Source organism: Muntiacus reevesi, chromosome 18, assembly GCF_963930625.1.
Source record: "Muntiacus reevesi chromosome 18, mMunRee1.1, whole genome shotgun sequence".
In the NCBI taxonomy this organism is placed as follows: domain Eukaryota; kingdom Metazoa; phylum Chordata; class Mammalia; order Artiodactyla; family Cervidae; genus Muntiacus; species Muntiacus reevesi.
Window position 1 is genome coordinate 23,231,108 of NC_089266.1, and position 19,289 is coordinate 23,250,396.

General features: G+C 54.9%; 1 protein-coding gene across 1 annotated transcript in view; it reads left to right on the forward strand.

Moving 5' to 3' along the window:
- SRCIN1 (SRC kinase signaling inhibitor 1) overlaps positions 1-19,289 on the forward strand; it is a 68,653-nt gene that overhangs the window by 33,045 nt on the left and 16,319 nt on the right. The window contains exons 6-18 of the mRNA XM_065910900.1: positions 937-960; positions 4,933-5,128; positions 5,732-5,930; positions 6,357-6,450; positions 6,971-7,821; positions 9,030-9,122; positions 9,375-9,418; positions 9,690-9,877; positions 10,994-11,169; positions 17,471-17,601; positions 17,720-17,867; positions 18,191-18,437; positions 18,885-19,119. Of these exons, the coding sequence (XP_065766972.1) occupies positions 937-960; positions 4,933-5,128; positions 5,732-5,930; positions 6,357-6,450; positions 6,971-7,821; positions 9,030-9,122; positions 9,375-9,418; positions 9,690-9,877; positions 10,994-11,169; positions 17,471-17,601; positions 17,720-17,867; positions 18,191-18,437; positions 18,885-19,119 (2,626 nt within the window). The remainder of the gene's footprint in view (positions 1-936; positions 961-4,932; positions 5,129-5,731; positions 5,931-6,356; positions 6,451-6,970; positions 7,822-9,029; positions 9,123-9,374; positions 9,419-9,689; positions 9,878-10,993; positions 11,170-17,470; positions 17,602-17,719; positions 17,868-18,190; positions 18,438-18,884; positions 19,120-19,289) is intronic.

Below are 19,289 nucleotides of genomic sequence, written 5' to 3' on the forward strand. Positions count from 1 at the left end.
GGTGACTCTAGGTTATTGTGAATGAGGAGAAGCCTAACACGCCCATTCTGGGGGAGCAAGGAGCCCTACTCTCTCATCTGTCCACCCACAGGACATCGCCAACAATCCCTTGCTGCCCGTGGCTTCCCATCCATTGCCCAGGGCTGTGGGGTGACAGGCATCTGTCCACTTTCCCTGAAACCTGGGTCCATCATGTCACACAGGCCTGCTTGCCCTGGCCTTGGCTCCCTGCCTCTTCCACTCCCTGCCCCGTCAGCCTTCCTGTGGTCCACTTCCCATCCCACCTGGTTTCACTCAAATGCTTTCTGCTTGTCCACCTCGTTTAGTTAAGTCTAAATTCTTTTGCTCAGCATTTAAGGGTACCGCTCTAGCTCCAGCCCCTTCGCAGCTTAATATGCTACTTTCCCAGGCTCTGCCCCAAACAAACTGGACTGTCCCCTCAACACACCCAGCTCATGCCTGCCCCAGGCCCTCTGCCCTTGCTCTTCCTCCCAACCTCCAGCTGCTCATTTGTTTATGCCTAGCTCCAATGCCACCTCTTTCGGGAAGTTTCCCTCAGCTGGCACAACCAGATGCCATTTCTCTCACCCCGCAGCTCTGATTCATCTCTGCCAGCATCTCACGTGTTCTCATATCATGGTCATCTGCGTCTTTTCCTGCCTGTAACTCTCTGAGGACTGTTACCGTGACTAGATTGCGTGACTTAGAAACATCTGGAATGGCTCTCCCCTCCCCCGCTAGCAGGCCTGGAGCCTGCTCAGGGCCATCCCTGGTCTCCATAGAGAGTGGGATGTACCAGGCATGGCTTCCTTCCTGTTCCTGGGAGGGTGGAGGGCCCAGGGCTGAATGCTGAGCGCCAAGGGTCTCTAACCTACCCCTGGCCCTAGTCTCCCCTCCCAGCCCCCACATAACCATCTCTTCTCTTGTTTCCATCAGCAGCCAAACTACTGGAGTTTCAAGGTCAGTGGTGGTGCTTCTGCTTCTGTGACAACTGCATGTGCTGTCCCGCCCTCACCCCTCCCTGCACATGCTTTGCACAGGGGTGTGCGTCTGCAGGGGACCATCTAGTGTGGGCGGTGGGCCTTGGGTCTGCAGGCTGGGGCTGCTGCTTCGAGAGAGCCTGGGTTCGCCTGCCAGGAGCTTGTGAAGCCAGTGTGGCAGCTTGGGCCACCCCTACTGGAAATCTGGGTGGGGGATGCTCAGGCTTACCCTGAGACACAAGGGCATTTGGGAACGAGAGAGGCATTTCCCCCTGCTTGGAAAGACAGCTGGCTCAGAGGGAGGGACTTGGATCCCATGATCTTATTGAGGGCCTTGTTCTCTGAACTCAGACTTCATTTTCCAAATCTGGAGGAGGAAGGCCCCTCCAGACGGGAGGCCCTGTGACTACAATAGGTCCCTCATCCTTTTCTTACTTTCCACTATGGAGAGAGCTGGTCATGCCAGCAAGAGACTCACAGCCCTGCACCCCCCAAACCTGTTGCCCAAGTGGAGGGCTGAGCTCAAGGATGGTGCTCTCCTGCCTCTGGAGAGTTCGGACCATCCACAGCTAGATCCGTCTGTGCCCTCCAAGGACATCCTGCTGACCCCTGGCGGAGCACACTCTGGGACCTCCCCATCTTCTTTGGCACCAGAGTTAGAACTAAACCACGTTAGCCTGCTGCTTGCATCCTGGAGTCCCCGGTTCCTCAAATCCTGGGCATCATGACAGGGGGTGGGAGGCATACATTCCAGACTCCCCCAGTGCCATCTTGCTCCAAACATCTTGTTTGCATGCATCCTCCCAAAGAGAAGTTCTTGAATCAGAGAACCACAGAATTGTAGATTCGAGGTGTCAGGCATTATAGGCTTTTTGCAGGAAGCAGTAGCGCATAGTGGTTCAATGCATGTGGCTGAGGGCGTAACTGCCGGATGGTGAATTCCAGTCTGCTACTAAATAGCTGAGCGACCTGGGCAAGTTATATAAATTCCCTGAGCCTTGGTTTCTCTTCCATAAAATGGAGCAGTATCTATGTCATAGAGTTGATGTAAAGTGAAGGGACAAGAGACTGCATGTCCTAAATACAATGCCTGGCTCATGGGGAGCCTTACCTCGTTAGCTGTTAGCATCATGGATGCTGACATGATTCTCCACTCAGAATCACCTTGGGAACCTGTCAAAAACCTTGAACCCCAGGCTCTCACTTCCAGAGATTCAGATTCAGTGAATGTGAACCCTGGAGAGAGTGTTTTTAAAAGCTCCCAAGTGATTCTGCCCCCATCTGTGGACAGCCTTTGGGAACCTCAGGTCCTAGTCTGACCACCCCTACTCAAAGTTCCCTCTGTCTGATGTCTGACTAGGAGTCATCAGTTCCTCCCTGGAGCATCTGCAGGGACCAGTGCTCACTGCTTCCCATCTTTGGGAAGCCCTTTGCTATCTTTGCGGAGCTCTGTTTGAATGACTGTTTTGTTCTCTTCCCATCTCCCTTGTAGTCAAGAAGTCCTTCTGGATGTCTCACTTTTTCTCTGCTCTATTGTCCCAGCTCAGGGCTGGAGAGACGCGCTATTGCGCTTTCTCTCTTCTCAAGAGGGTTTTCTACAAAAGCTGTGAGAATGGAATAAGAGCCCAGAAGACCAGGATGGAGACTGGAACTGGTGGGGCAGGGAATGTGGTGTGTCTTCTCCCAGGGTTCCCTGGACAAGGGGCTGCCTTCTCAGTCCCTAGGATCCCTAGTCCCCTTGATTCTGGCTCCTGTTCCATCTTCTTATTGGCAACTTATTTGTGTCCCCCCGAGGTGATGTGGCCACCCCCTACTCTTCATCCCCGATAGCTGCCTCATCTTGCCTGAATTCTGTAGCCCCTCATCCACACTAGCCTGGCAACCACTGACCTTCCAGTTGCCTGGCAACCTCATGACCACCAGGCCAGGCCTGGTTCCCCACACTGTGAGGAAAGAGAGGGGCACAGGCCGGCCCTGGTGATCAGCCTAGAACTGAACTGCAGGCTCCAAAGTCTGGGCCCAGGCATCCCCCAAGTGGGCCCAGTTCCTATGCAGCCTCCCTCCTCCCCAGACCCACGACCACGTGCTGATCAAAGCATTATGCTCGAAGCTGGATACCCACTGATGTCCTTAAATCTGATCTGCAGCATCCTGAAGCTCTGAAGCCACTTTGGGGACAGCTGGGCACATTGCTCATCAGAAGAAGATGCTTTCTCTTTTGAGAGTGCTAATCCGATTGGAACATTAAATTGAGTTAATAGGAAGATGGAGATTAATTAGGGGTTAATCAGGATTTAGGGAAGGAGGGAGCTGAGGAGGAGAATAATTCCTTTTTAGAGATACTTTTACTGTTTGTTTGTTTTTTTAATTATAAAAATGAGGACTTCCCTGGTACTTCAGTGGTTGAGAATCCACCTTCCATTGCAGGGGATGCAGGTCTGATCCCTGGTTGGGGAACTAAGATCCCACCTGCTGTGGGGCAAGCAAGCGGGCTGCTGCAGGGCAAGTAAGCGGGCGTGCCACAACTACTGAGCCCAAGAGCTGTAACTAGAGAGCTCCAAGCGCTGCAATGAGAGATCCCCAATGCTGCAAAGACCCAACTCAGCCAAATAAATACATAAATATTTTTAAAAGACACTAGCATTATAAAAAACAAAAAATATAAAAATCATATATTCTGATTGTATAAAGTTCAAACAGCCAGGCAATGTATAAAGAGAAAGGTGTGTTTTCAGCCCCAAGATAACCAATGTTAATGGTTTTGAATGATTTGTGGTTATTAAACTAGGTAATTTATTTTATAAAAAAAAATACAACTGGGCAACATGATCTTTTTCTTGATAACATGTATATGTGATACATCTCATATATATATAATGTTGCATAACAGAATGATGTAGATCTGATTCATTATCTTTCACCCTTAAATAAATGAGTTTCTGACAGCAACCAGGTTTGAGGGGAGGAGCTGGGGCAGACTGGAAGGAGCTGTGGCTGAATGAGAGCTCCAGCCCTTCCGCCAAAAGTAGGTTCTTGAAGTGCAGTTGAAATCAGGGTGTCCCCTCTCCTAGAGAGAGGGTAATCGAACTGTCCCTGGGGCAGGGGATGGTCATTGGGTGACACCCTTCCCTAGCCCCAGGCAGATATCACCCTCGGCTGTAGCTTCAGGACAAGGGCTGCTGTGATGAGCTGGAGGAGGCCTTTCTGGGCCGCTAGCCAGGCACACTGGCCATGTGACAGCATGTGCCATGCAGGGAGGGGCTAGGCCTGGCACTTAGGCCATGCGCTTGTGTGGACTGAGCATGTGCACTGCATGCACTAGGCAGGTAGTCTGTTTGAAACTGGGGTCCAACTGGTTTGGGGGGTTTTGGGGTGGTTCTTCCAGTCACCCTAGGTCCAGGACATTGTGCCCAGCTCTGTGAGGGGCCACGCCTCCAAGAACTGGGATCCCGGGGTCCCTAGCTCTCTGTTTTCTGCTTGGACCCTGTTTTCCACCCCCACCCCAACCCTCTGAACTCCACGAAGGATAAATTCATCACTCACAAAACCGCCGCTTAATTAATGTCTGGAACTAATGCCCCAATTTGCTCAACGATTCTGCTGCTCACCTCGGTGACAAATTTGTGTTGTTGTTGTTCTTTGGAAGCTTAAAATAGCAGGCGTGCCCATGGCTCCCCGCTCAGATGGTTTCTTGTCTGGCTTCCCAGGGTGCCTGAGTCCTCTGCCCAGTCCTTACCTGCTGGGTGTCCTGGGGAGACCAAGGCCCCAAGAGGTTGGGGAACTCTCCTGCAGCCACACAACAAGTCTGAAATCCAGGAGACCCTCCTGTGTGTGTGTGTGTGTGTGTGTGTCTCGCTGGCTGGCTGGGGCTCCCCAGGCCTGGATGGGGGCAGGGGACAGAGCAAAGGGGCTGATGCCTGGTTCCTGTCGCCCCCCACCCCCATCCCTGCAGACCCGCAGCTCACGCCACACTCAGGGAGCCCAGCCTGGGCTGGCAGACCAGGCGGCCAAGCTGTCTTACGCCTCGGCCGAGTCACTGGAGACCATGTCAGAGGCCGAGCTCCCCCTAGGCTTCAGTAGGATGAACCGCTTCCGACAGAGCCTGCCCCTCTCCCGCTCAGCCAGCCAGACCAAGCTGCGCTCACCAGGTACTGCCTGTCCATCTTCCCTCCTGGCCACTGGCTCCTCCCTCTGGTCTGCCCGTCCCGGCATCCTCTCCCTCCCCTTGACCGCTTCATCTCTCAACCACCTTTCTAGGAAGACTCTGGCTCCCCTCCCCCATCCCATCTTCCCGCCCACCCCTCCGCCTCCAATCTCCTCCCCTCAGGGCCTCTCCCTCCTCACAGCTCTCTTACCAGGCTTCTCCACCTCTCTTCCCTCACTTCTGTCTCCCTCCGCACCCCCTTCCCTGTCCCTCTCTCCCTTTCTAAGCCTCCCCTCTCCCACCCCCTTCAGCAGCCCCCCTTTCCTTCATTCCCCGCTTCCCTCATCTCTCCCGCTCACTCAGTTTTTGCCCCAACTGCTCCGGCCCGAAATTCCATTTCCTCGTCCGGACTCCAATCTGCCTGGGGTCGGGGAGGTACCTTGAGAGGCCGGCAGCATGAGGAGTGCCTGGGTGCACCTGCACTCCGGGGCGGCGTCCGGCCTCAGACCCTGCCTCTGCGGGACCGGCGCGACTCCCGAAGGCTCCCCGAGCCGCCGGCGTGGTGGCGGTGGCGGCCCCGACACCAAGGGTGGCGTCTCCTTTGCAGGGGTGCTGTTCCTGCAGTTCGGAGAGGAGACTCGGCGCGTGCACATCACGCACGAGGTTAGCAGCCTGGACACGCTGCACGCACTCATCGCGCACATGTTCCCGCAGAAGCTCACCATGGGCATGCTGAAGTCGCCCAACACAGCCATCCTTATCAAAGATGAGGCTCGCAACGTCTTCTACGAGCTGGAGGACGTCCGGTGGGCGTGGCCCCGGGGGGAATGGGGTGGGCTCCCCGATACTCCTCCTCCGAGGGGGGCTCGAAGCCACAGGTCATTCCCCAGCCTCCTCCTCACCTAGCCTCAGCCCTTTCCCCCTCTCCTCCCGGAGCCCTTCCGCCCCGCCCCCTTCTTCGGTCATCTCGGCCCCACCGCCTCCCCTTTAATTCATCCACCCCTGCTGGTTGGCCTTGGCTTGAGCCAAACTGAAAATAGTTCGTGAGGCCGAGGTAAACGGGTAGAAGATGCTGGTTGTGTGTTGGTGGCAGGCAGCCTGAGATTCACTGAGCAAGGGGTTAAGGGGTTGGCTTGCCACCCCTTGCCACCCCTCTCCCCTTTGCCTGGAGGTGCCCCCTCTCATCGCAGGGCTGGGGGATGGTGACCCTCTGCACCCCTTCCTCCCCCCAGGGACATCCAGGATCGCAGTATCATCAAGATCTATAGAAAGGAGCCACTCTACGCCGCTTTCCCTGGCTCACACCTCACCAACGGGGACCTTCGGGTATGACTGGGGAGGCCCAGGGCATGGGGGAGGTTGGGCAGATGGGTCCAGGAGCAGAGCCTAGCCACTTGTCACCAGGGACCAGGGCCAGCTTTGGAGAAGGGAACGTGGAGGCTGAAGCAGAGGATGGCCTTCGTTAATTGTGGAGTCCTGGAGGTGTCCCTCCCCTCATCTGCTACTTTTCCCTCTGGTCAGATCAGGATTTCTCAAACCTGCCTCTAAATATCCTAGGAGACCGCTCTCAGGAACCGCCCCTTCCTTCTTGGCTTTCCACCCCCCACCATGGGGTGGGCTGGAGGTTTCTCCTCTCTCTGGTGCCTAGCCCTCTGCCACTTCTTCCTCCGTCCTGGGATCCCTGACGGGAAAGGGGTCGAAGATGCAGCAGGAGGGTGGGAAGGCAGAGAACAGAAGGGACTTCCTCAACGTCACGGGGTCGGGGGAGCAGCTGGCTCCTTAAGCAGGAGGCTAGGGATCCCCTTTGTGACCGGCTTGTGGGGTTCCGGGATTGTCTTCTGCACAGAGAGAGATGGTGTATGCGTCGCGGGAGTCGTCGCCCACGCGGCGCCTCAACAACCTGTCGCCAGCGCCACACCTGGCCTCAGGCTCTCCGCCGCCGGGGCTACCGTCGGGGCTGCCGTCGGGCTCGCCGTCGCGCTCGCGCCTCTCGTACGCCGGGGGACGCCCGCCCTCCTACGCCGGCAGCCCGGTGCACCACGCGGCTGAGCGGCTGGGAGGCGCCCCCGCCGCCCCGGGCGTTAGCCCGAGCCCCAGCGCCATCCTGGAGCGGCGCGATGTGAAGCCGGACGAGGACTTGGCGGGCAAGGCGGGCGGCATGGTGCTGGTGAAGGGCGAGGGCCTCTACGCCGACCCCTACGGGCTGCTCCACGAGGGCCGCCTGAGCCTGGCGGCGGCCGCCGGCGACCCGTTCGCCTACCCGGGCGCCGGTGGCCTGTACAAGCGCGGCTCGGTGCGCTCGCTCAGCACCTACTCGGCCGCCGCGCTGCAGTCCGACCTGGAGGACTCTCTGTACAAGGCGGCGGGCGGCGGCCCGCTCTACGGCGACGGCTACGGCTTCCGCCTGCCGCCCTCGTCGCCGCAGAAGCTGGCCGACGTGACCGCGCCCCCGGGCGGACCCCCGCCGCCGCACAGCCCCTACTCGGGGCCGCCCAGCCGCGGCTCGCCGGTGCGCCAGTCCTTCCGCAAAGACTCGGGCTCCTCGTCCGTCTTCGCCGAGAGCCCCGGAGGCAAGACCCGCAGCACCGGGGGCTCCTCGACGGCCGGAGCGCCCCCTTCCGAGCTCTTCCCCGGGCCTGGGGAGCGCCCGCTCGTTGGATTCGGGCCGCCTGTGCCAGCCAAGGACACGGAAACCAGGTGAGGGAGCTGGCGAGGCTCGGGGATGCGCGGGTGCGGTGGGTTAGAGGGACGCGGCAGAGTCCGTGGCAGGCTGTGTCCTGGACTCTGAGACCTGGGAGCCCTTCTAGACCCGGAATATCCTTGAGGGGTCACCAGGGTTATTTTGGCCGCGGCAGGGCAGGCACTGGACAGACATTTCATCTGCAAGCCCCAAGGTATGGATGAGAGGCCCGGAGACCTGGGTTTGCATCTGGTCCCTGAGCCTTAGTTTCCTCAACTAGAGTTGAGACTGAGACAAAACTCTTTATTTAATGCCTTTCCTGCTCGGGCACAAAACGTGCCGCCATGAGAGCTGTCCAGCACAAGGCCGGCTGAAATCCACTGGGGAGGGGGTGATTGTAAGAAGTGGGGATGAAAGAGGTACATTTCTTTAAGTAGCCTCCGAGTTGGGGAACTCGTGCCTATCACCCAGCTCCTTGCTAAGGGTGCAAGGCTGGAGGAGGTAATCATGGCACCTGCCTTCCTCTGTCCTCAAGCAGCACTGATGAGAGGTGAGGAGAAATGATTCATTCACATAGCTTTCTTGTGGCCTGTGTGCCAGGCACTGCAATGGGCACTGTTTATGCCACGTTGGGCAAACTCAGCTCCTGCCCTGTCTAGTGGGGGAGACACAGTTAAAAACAAACAAATTTGTTCTTCCCTTGGGAGGGTGTATTCCTCAAGGCAGTTGGGGACTCTGGGATGGCTTCAGAAAAGAGGTAGGGAGAAGGGCGTGCCTAGCAGGGGGAATATATGTGCAGAGGTCTAGAGGGGGCCTGGGTGAGACCCATTAGGGAGCTAGTGATGAGAGATGAGTCTGGAGAGGGAGGGGTGACTGTCAAATGCTGCTGCTCCTGCTAAGTTGCTTCAGTCGTGTCTGACTCTGTGTGACTCCATAGATGGCAGCCCACCAGGCTCCTCCGTCCCTGGGATTCTCCAGGCAAGAACATTAGAGTGGGTTGCCATTTCCTTCTCCAGACTGTCAAGTGGGGAAGGGCATTTCCAGTTAGGTGTGTGGGAGGGCTGTGGACTTGATCCTTAGGTGTTGAGACCCTTTGAATTGTCTGTGTGCTGGTGGCTGAGGAGGAAATGGTTTTCCTCTAATTATCAATCTTAGGAGAGGGGGGCTGGGCAGGAGGGACCCCATGAACAGAGATGGAGTTGATCAAGGCCACTGTCTTCCCTAGGGAGCGCATGGAGGCCATGGAGAAGCAAATTGCCAGCCTCACAGGCCTGGTGCAGAGTGCCCTACTGAGAGGTTCGGAGCCTGAGACCCCCAGGTGAGGTTCTTTTCCCAACACCACTGCCAAAGGCCTGTGGTTGGGGCAAGAGGAAGGGAAAGTAAGCAGCAAGAGCCCTGGGCTCAGCTCTGCCCATGTCTCATCATGGTGCCCTGGGTGAATCCCTTCCCTTCTCGGGGACTCCATCCTGAGACCAGGGGACTGGAAGAGTTTACGTTAAAGTCTCACCCAGCTTTGACAGTCTGGGGCCAGCCTGGACCCCGTGATGGCCATCTTTTCCCTGTACCACAGTGAGAAGATTGAAGGCTCCAATGGAGCAGCCACCCCCTCAGCACGTGAGTGACCCTTTCTTCCTCCCCCAGAGGTCCTTGCACTGTCTTAGCCTCTCTGGTCTTTTCCTAGTCTGTAAAGGGGCTACATCACCAGGCTTCAATGGGTAAATGAGTAGTCACCTTAGAAAGGCTGACCACTGGTTGGGGCAGGGAGCCAGAGCTATGCTACAGAGCTGGCTACAGTGTGGGGCCACGAGTGGGGAAGATCTTACCCCGATCTCTCCCAGCTCACGATTCATTCCCTTTCTCCTGTCTTTGTGGTCCCTGTCTGCAGCCTGTGGGTCAGGCAGCCGGAGCAGTGGGGCCACCCCAGTGTCCGGCCCTCCCCCGCCTCCGGCCAGCAGCACCCCTGCGGGGCAGCCCACTGCCATCAACCGTTTGCAGATGCAGCTGCACCTGCGTGGCCTGCAAAACAGCACGAATGACCTGCGCAGCCAGCTTCAGCAATTGCGAAAGCTCCAGGTACCACCACCTCTCCGGGGCCCCGCCCCCTCAAACCGCGCCCTACCAGAACCCACCTACTCGCCTAAACTCCTTCCCGAGAGTCTGCCCCATCCCGAGTCCCCCGCCGTTTACTGGGCTGCTCTCCGAAACCCTCCTCGAACTCCCGTCACCCCGCTGAATCTCTATTCCCTCACCAAGCCACCACCCCTGGCCCGTGTCCCCCTGTGGGCCCTCTTTCCCTTTACCTGAATCCTTCCCGCCTTCCTGGAGCCCCAGCTACCCCACTGAGCCCCCTCCTCCTGTCAGTATCCCTCAGGGCAGTCCCAGTCCCTTCCCTTCTCTCATCCCCTCCCTTGGGCGGAAGCCTTTCCCCCAGATCCCCTCAGCGTTACCTTCCTGAGCCCACACAGCCTTCCCCAGTCTGCCCTGCTTGGCAGATGGTTCTACCAGTCAGGAGCCTGGCATCCCTGTGCCCGCTCCTCGAGAGTGCCCCGGGGCCCATCAGGTGAGAATAATGAGTAGAGACAGGCTGGAGAGGGGGCAGAGAGTTGCCATCTGGGCAATGGGTAAGATCTCGGCTCCCCCCACCATTGCCTCCACTCGGCCTTAGAACTAGGTTCAAGTGTTAGTTATGTTCCGGTCCCAGCCAAGGAAACTGTCAAACCACAGTGCTTGAGTCCTTCATCGAAGCCACAGCCATGCAGCCCCAAGGTGGGCAGGGCCCTGGTAGGGTCATCTCTTGCCCCCAAATATCCCCTACCCCGTTCTCCAGCCTCTAAGATATTTCCCCAGAAAGAAACCTTGTCCTCCTCCCCCGACCTCTTCGCTGCAGCTAACTGCCACAGTCAAGCAGCCGCACCTTCCTTACGGCCCAACTTGGCATTCCTGCCTCCCTCCACCATCCCCAAGCCATTCTCCTTTTGCCTCTATGCTTCCCCAGAAAGTAACCCTCGGCCTGTTCCCCCTCACCCCCACCCTTTCGCTGCTGCTCACGGCCACAGCCGAGCAGCAGTATCGTCCGTGGAGTTCGCCCCGCGGTCGGGCTGTCCTCTGCCCGCCTCCTCCCAGTCCTCTCCCCGCAGCGCGCCTCCATTCCCTCCCACCCCCGTCCACCGGCCCATCTGCGTCCCGCAGCTACAGAACCTGGAGTCGCTGCGCGCGCTGCTGAAGGGCACGGAGGCGGAGCTGAGCATGCGCGTGTCGGAGGCGGCGCGGCGGCAGGAGGACCCGCTGCAGCGGCAGCGCACCCTAGTGGAGGAGGAGCGGCTGCGCTACCTCAACGACGAGGAGCTCATTACCCAGCAGCTCAAGTGAGGCTGGGCGCAGCGGCTGCGGGGAGGGCTGGGAGTGCGGCCTCGGTGGCCCGCAACCTGGTATTACGGGGAGGCGCAACTCGCTTCTTTCTGACTCCTAGGTGACGTGGGTCTGTTCCGAAGCCTGATTTTCGTCTCCTCTGTGGTCTGATGTCTCTGTGACCCACAAACCTTTGACCCTCTGGCAGGAGTCCTATTTTCTTTTGTTCTGGCTTGATGCCTGCTTTTGCTGTGGTCTCACTCCCTAATGGTCCAAGGTCCGGCTTCCCCGTGGCCTGCAGCCTTACTGTCATGTTTCCAGATGTCCGGTTTCATTTCTGTCCTCTGCCTGCTTTCGTTCTGGCCTGTGATCCTTGCATACTGATCCTCGAGTAGAGTTCCAGTGGGCCAGCTTGGTCACTGTTGCCACCCTCACCACCATCTCTTAGACCCGATATAGCCAAGGAGAACCCTCCTCCCATCCTACTGCCGCTGAAACAGGACTCCGAGAATAGAGAACACCCCCAAAGACTTAGACATGGAAGGGTTAACAGAAGACAGTTCTCTGATCCAAATTTAGTAAATAGCTGTCTGGCCAAGATTCGATTGTCTGGCACCATTGCAAGGAGAGGCTGCCTTCCGCTGTCCGTCCACTGAGTGAGCAGCCCCAGCCGCCTGCAGCTTTCCCTGGTCAGTCCCTGGGTCTGAGACAGAGACCCTGCTCCTCCGCCTGGTCTCCCTCTTGGCACAGGGCAGAGGGGCCCGAGCTCCAGCTCCAGCTCTGAGCAGCTGGGCGATCAGAGCAGTTTCTGCCCATCTCTGTGCTTCAGCTTCGACACCTGTGCCCAAGGTTAAGCTTTTCACAGTTCTTTCCAGAAGGGGCTTTGGCTTCTATGGGTCAACTACTCAGAACTAAGGAAGACTGCTCAGAGGAGCTCGGCTTCCTCACCAAAGTCATAATTGGCTGTATCACTTGCAAGGGGCTCCTTGAGAAGGATCCCTGCTCCTCAGCCTCGGGCCCACACAGCCTGGAGATCCATGTGCATTTCAGTGACGCACAGGGCAAGATTCCCATGACCCCTTGTGGTTGAGATGAAGTAAGGGGCCATCCCACTGCGTGGCAGTCAACTGCATCACCCCTGGTGTGAAAGCTGAGTGACAGCTCCCGTCAGATCTCCAAGTAGACGGATGGCTACCATCCCCCCTCACCCAGGGAATTCCATTTACCTAACTTTCCTGTCCTCTTTTCCCCCTTTTTTATTCAGCACAGAGGAACTGGATAGGAATTTTCAAAGGGAACTTTACTGAGACATTAAAGGAAAATAAAAGGAAATATAAAAGTACAGAGGAGGCAGGAAGGATGAAAGAACGTATTTATGCTCCTGTCATATGAGTGTCTGGTCCTCAGCTTCCTGGGGCCTCAGTTCTCCAGGAATACCAGTCTCCCTATGTGTTGCCCTGCTATCAAACCCATTGCTCTGACTGCTCACTTTAGAGAGCTTGGGGGCTGATACATTGCTTCTGGCAGGGTTCTCCATCTACTTCGAAGGTGACTTTTTGGGTGGAATCTGGACTGGGCTGCACATCAGTGCTGCAGTGGCTTTGGTCTGACCAGGAGGGACCTCCCTGCCTAGTTTCCATAGCCTCCCTGGGATTGGATGGCCCTGCTGGCCCATCCATACCCCTGCTCTAGCTTACCAGCCTCTGTCCACTTCCTTGGCTTCACTCTACCCCTTCCTTTTGCCCTGGCGTCTTGCTGGAAGTTACAGCTGATTCTGTGCTTCACTCAGCTTGGCCTACTCACCTGTAGCTCTAGCCAAGCACATTGTTTAGATGTTGCCCTTAGAGGCAGCCTCCGCTGACTGAGACCTTTGACCTCTGGAGTGTAACATAGCCCAGCCCAGCACCAACTTTATAGGCATGTGACCTGTTATTCACACAGGGTCTCATGCTTGTGTGGGCCCGTACTTGGTTCAATGCTCTGCTGTCATTATCTTGAAATTCTTAATTTTTATACTAGGGGAAAAAATCTTTATTTTGCTTTGTGCCACCTCACATTTTGTGGTTCTGCCCTGATCCTCACCTCTCAACTGTTTCAGAACTAAACCTGGGTCTGGAAAACCCCACCACTTTCTGATCCCAATGTCTAGACTTGCGCTGGTTTGGACTTTCTTGCAGAGCCTGCTCAGATTATCGGCCCCCAAACTTTGGCAGATTGTATGATCAGAAGACTGACGTGCTAATTGAGCCTAAGGGCTGGGGCCGGGGGGGGGGGCGGGGGGGGGGGGCGGCTAGTGGCTTTCCTGTATGCAGTCATTCAGGGACCCAGGGTAATGGAAATAAGTGTCTTCCAATAAGGCATATCTTCAATACGTGCCTTCCAAGATTACCCTCAGGGTCACTGTCTTTCAGCCAACAGGAAGGGGAAATGAGCGTGGAGGAGCTTACATAGGAGGACTTTAGAGAGCCAGACCTGGAAACAGCATGTACCACTACCACTCATATTCCATTGGCTAGACCTTATTTGAATGGCACTTCTACATGCAGAGGAGGCTGGGGAATGTAGTTTAGTAGCCGAGCTACTTGTTGTTGTTTAGTTGCTAAGTTGTGTCTGATTCTTTGTGACCCCATATGCAGCACATCAGGTTTCTCTGTCTTTCACTATCTCCCGGAGTTTGCTCAAACTCATGTCCATTGAGTTGGTGATGCCATCCAGCCATCTCATCCTCTGTTGTCCCCTTCTCCTCTTGCTCTCAATCTTTCCAAGCATCAGGACCTCTTCCTTTGAGTAGGCTCTTTGCATCAGGTGGCTAAAGGATTGGAGCTTCAGCTTCAGCATCAGTCTTTCCAATGAATATTCAGGATTGATTTCCTTTAGGGTTGACTGGTTTGATCTCCTTGCAGTCTGAAGGATTCTCAAGAGTCTTCTCCAACACCACAGTTCAAAAGCATCAATTCTTCCGTGCTCAGCCTTCTTTATGGTCCAACTCTCACATCCATATGTGACTACTGGAAAAACCATAGCTTTGACTATACAGACCTTTGTTGGCAAAGTAATGTCTCTGTTTTTAAATATGCTGTCTAGGTTTGTCATAGCTTTTCTTCCAAGGAGCAAGCATCTTTTAATTTTGTGGCTGCAGTCACCATCCGCAGTGATTTTGGAGCCAAGAAAATAAAGTCTGTCACTGTTTCCACTTTTTCTCCATCTATTTGCCATGAAGTGATGGGACCAGGTGCCATGATCTTAGTTTTTTGAATGTTGAGTTTTAAGCCAGCTTTTTCATTCTCTATCTAGGGATTCCCTGATAGCTCAGCTGGTAAAGAATTTGCCTTCAATGTGGAAAACCTGGATTTGGTCCCTGGGTTGGGAAGATACTCTGGAGAAAGGAAAGGCTACCCACTCCGGTATTGTGCCCTGAAGAATTCTATGGAATGCATAGTCCATGGGGTTGCAGAGAGTCTAACATGACTGAGTGACTTTCACTTTTCACTGTCTTCTTTTACCCTCATCAAGAGGCTCTTCACTTTCTGCCATTAGTGTGGTATCATCTGTATATCTGAGGTTGTTGTTATTTCTCTCAGAAGTCTTGATTCCAGCTTGTGATTCACCCAGCCCAGCATTTTACATGATATATACTCTGTAAGTTAAATAAGTGGGGTGACAATATACAGCCTTGACATACTCCTTTCCCAATTTTGAACCAGTCCATTGTTCCATGTCTAGTTCTAACTGTTGCTTCCTGGCCTGCATACATGTTTCTCAGGAGACAGGTAAGGTAGTCTGGTATTCCTATCTCTTTAAGAATTTTCTTCAGTTTGTTGTGATCCACACAATCAAAGGCTTTAGTGTAGTTAATGAAGCAGAAGTAGATTTTTTTTTTTTAATTCCCTTGCTTTTTCTATGATGCAGTAGATGTTGGCAGTTTGCTCTCTGGTTCCTCTACCTTTTATCTGGAAGTTCTCGGTTCATGTACTGTTGAAGTCTAGCATGAAGGATTTTGAGCATAACTTTGCTAGCATGTGAAATGAGCTTAATCATACAGCAGTTTGAACATTCTTTGGCATTGTCTTTCTCTGGAATTAGAATGAAAACTGACCTTTCCCAGTCCTGTGGCCATTGCTGAGTTTTCCAAATTTGCTGGCATATTGAGTGCAGCACTTTAACAGCATCATCTTTTAGAATTTGAAATAGCTCAGCTGGAGCTGTTTGTTCCACTAGCTTTGTTCATAGTAATGCTTCCTAAGACCCACTTGACTTTGCACTCCAGGGCATCTGGCTCTAGGTGAGCGACCACAGCATCATGGTTATCTGGGTCATTAAGCCTTTTATGTATAATTCTTCTGTGTATTCGTGCCACCTCTTGTTAATCTCTTTTACTTCTGTTAGGTCTTTGCTGTATCTGTCTTTTATTGTGTCCATCTTTGCATGATTCCACTGGTATTTCCTTTGGTATCTCCAGTTTTCTTGAAGAGATCTCTATTCTTCCCCATTCTATTGTTTTCCTCTATTTCTTACTCTGAGCTACTATTTGTATGTAAACTGGAGATAATAATGGTTCCCACTCCCAGGATTTGTTGTGAGGATAAAGTGAGGGGCTGAATGTGCACCTGGCACGCTGTAGGCACTTAGTACAAGATACCTCTTTAACTGGTAGTGCTGACTCACAGAATTTTGGCCTTGGCTCCAGTGTGGTCTGTTTTTTCACCCACTACTTGGATGAAGATTTATAAAGCATGCTGATAAGTTTTGCTGATGACACAGAGCTTTGAGGGGGAGCAAATCTGTTGGATGGTAGAACTGAGATTCAAAAGTTGTTCCTCCCTGGATTGTTGAGCTGAAATCCAACAGATGGGATTTGACAGGAATATATGTGATGTCCTGCATGTGGGTCAGGGATATCAGTGACTCAGGTGCAGAACTGGGATGACCTACCTGGGCAATAGTTCCTTCTTTCACTTATTCATTCCTTCCATAATTACTTACCAGACCTCTGTTCTGCTCCAGGCACCATGCCAGGTGCTGGGAATCAGAGATGAATCAGAAAGACAGGGTATCTTATTTTCTGGTTAGAGCTGCTTAGCCCAGCAAACAGGAGCTCCAGGCAGGAAGCAGACCCCCAACACCAAGTGTAAGGGGAGAGTTTCCCACTGGGACCTGGGGGTGAGTGGGAGTTAGTCACATGCGTGCATGGGGGGTGGGGAGGTGGTAGTAATGGAATGTTCTGGGCAGAGGAAATGGCATCATAGAAGCCCAGGGAGAAGGACTTTCCTGGTGGTCCGGTGGATAAGGTCCACGCTCCCAATGCAGGGCGCCTGGGTTTGATCCTTGGTCAAGGCAACTAAGCCTGCGTGCCGCAGTGGAGACCTAGTGTGGCAAACAAGACCAACCAACAGGGACAGCAGCACATACAAGGACCTCAGAGAAATTCTGGATGGTTTGAAACAGAAGCAAACCAGATGGAGAGGAAGTGGATGTGGCTAGAGAGGAACTAAGAGCAGCCCCCAGGGACTGACCCCATGCATTAGCTCATTTAATTGCTTTTCATCTCATTTAATCCTCATAGTGGCCCCAGGGGGGAGGAACTCTTACCATCCCCATTTTCTGGGGATAAGGAAACTGAGATCTGGAGACAGTTGGTAACTTCTCCAAGATCTCTTCTGGGTCAGGCAGAGTGCGGGCTGGAATGTGAATCTGTCTGACTCCAGACCCAAGTTTTCAGCTACTACCCCCATGCCTTTTGTGGCTGCACTTGAAGAGTTTGGATTTTAGCCTCAGAATGTCGGGATCCATTTCGGGTTCAACACAGGCGGCGGTGACTTGGTCTGATTTACATTTCAGAAAGATGTAGGGTGTTAAAATGACACAAGCTCAGCATAAGCCATCTGAAAATAGGAAGCAGCTTTGTCATTGAGGAAAGAGGCTGAGTGTCTGGATCATTTGAGAAAAGGTGGATGCTTCCGCGAAAAAAGAAGAGTCTCTTAGGGGCACACACACCTGCCTCCAGTTCTTTGAAAAGCTGCCAATTTCTCTGCTGTGTCCTTGGCTAATGAGAATCAGAAGGTGTGAGTCCTAGGGAGGGAGATTCTGGCTAATGCTGCTAAAGATGAGAACTTCAACACGGGGACCTGGGGCACCTGTTACGGAGTGCTTCTGAAGTCTCATCTCTGAGGTCTGGCTTTCTGATTTCACTTGGGCTTGTGGCCTGGTGGATGGCTTTTAATTTTGATCTGACCAGTGGCCTGATTTGTTCCCAGCTGTTCAGTTTCAGGGGGCTGGGCTGGGGCCAGAGGGGCTGAAAGGGTCTTTCTGTGACTGCAGTGACCTGGAGAAGTCGGTGGAGAAGATCCAGAGGGATGTGTCCCACAACCACCGCCTGGTGCCCGGGCCTGAGCTGGAAGAGAAGGCGCTGGTGCTGAAGCAGCTCGGGGAGACGCTGACCGAACTCAAGGGTGAGCCTCGGGGCACCCCCCAGCCCCACCCAAGGCATTGCACCCCCACCCCACTGCCTGTCCTCCCCGCTGTCCAGAGCTGTTCCCTCCTCCCGCTCACTCCTTCCCTTCGCCTCAGCTCACTTCCCAGGCCTGCAGAGCAAGATGCGGGTAGTGCTGCGTGTGGAGGTGGAGGCAGTGAAGTTCCTGAAGGAGGAGCCCCAGCGCCTGGATGGGCTACTCAAGCGGTGCCGGGGGGTCACGGACACCCTGGCCCAGATCCGAAGGTCATTCTATCCCTGACCTCCTATCTCTGACCTGCGATTTCCCATAGGGTCACACACCGAGCCCAGATCCCTTATTCTGACTCCCTGCAGAGGTCAGCAGTGTGCTGACTGGCTGTGACCCAGCACTTTGACCTGTGACCCCTTGCATGTTGCAGGCTTGGCGCTCCCATTTCCCAGATGCAGTCACCCCTACCCAGGCCCTTCCATCTGTCCTGCAAGATCCCAGAGCCCCCCTCACACCCCGCCTCCCCCAAGCCAGGCTTCCCTCCCAGGGAGCCATGACTCTGCTGACCTCACAGCTGCCCCCAACTCTCCCACCCCAGGCAAGTGGACGAGGGTGTGTGGCCACCCCCCAGCAACCTCCTGAGTCAGTCCCCCAAGAAGATGACGGCCGAGACGGACTTCAACAAGAGCTTAGACTTCGAAATGCCACCCCCTAGCCCTCCGCTGAACCTCCACGAGCTGAGTGGGCCAACCGAGGGGGCCCCTCCAGCCCCCAAGGCGGGCAACCCCACCAAAGGCCTGGACACTCCTGGCAAGAGAAGCGTGGACAAGGCTGTGTCTGTTGAGGTGCTGGGCCCGGGATGGGGGGGCCGGAGCTAGGCTCACACATTCTCACCACTGACCTACATTGGCCAGTGCCGACACGTGGGGACTTGTTCCTCGGGAACAAGGGAATCTGAGAAGCATACTGAGGGTGACATCAGTCCTGCTAGGCAGGAAAGCATATCATAAACCTGTGATAATCAAGGCAGTGCGGGGTTAGCACAAGAAAAGATTATGTGCTCAATGAAATAGAATAGAATGTCTAAAAGCAGGTCTAAATTTCTTCTGAGAGTACTTGGTTATGAAGGTGGCATTCCAGGCTCACAGCAAAGGCATGTAATACTCAAGAGAAGCCCGAGGCTCGGATCAGATGGGAGGCTTCCTTTGCATTCCTTGCATGTGTGGCTGAGGCCCCAGAAGTCCAGGAGCAGGGCAGCTGCTTCAGTGCTGACTGTTGGCCCTCCTCTCAAGGCTGCTGAGCGGGACTGGGAGGAGAAGCGGGCAGCCCTGACCCAGTACAGCGCCAAGGACATCAACCGGCTGCTGGAGGAGACACAGGCGGAGCTGCTGAAGGCCATCCCTGACCTAGACTGTGCAAGCAAGGCCCACCCGGGCCCAGCCCCCACCCCGGACCACAAGCCCCCCAAGACCCCCCACGGCCAGAAGGCAGCCCCCCGAACGGAGCCCAGTGGGAGGAGAGGTTCAGGTATGGGGCAGGTAGGGGGTTGCAAAGAGCCCAGAGGAGGGGAGCCCCAGCCTCAGAAACTCTCAGGTTGATGAGGGAGGTGCTTGGGAGTGAAAATCTTTGTGGGTGGGCTATTAGAGAAGAGGGGGGTGCTGACCTGACCCTTGGCCACTCAGGGGAGACCGAGACAG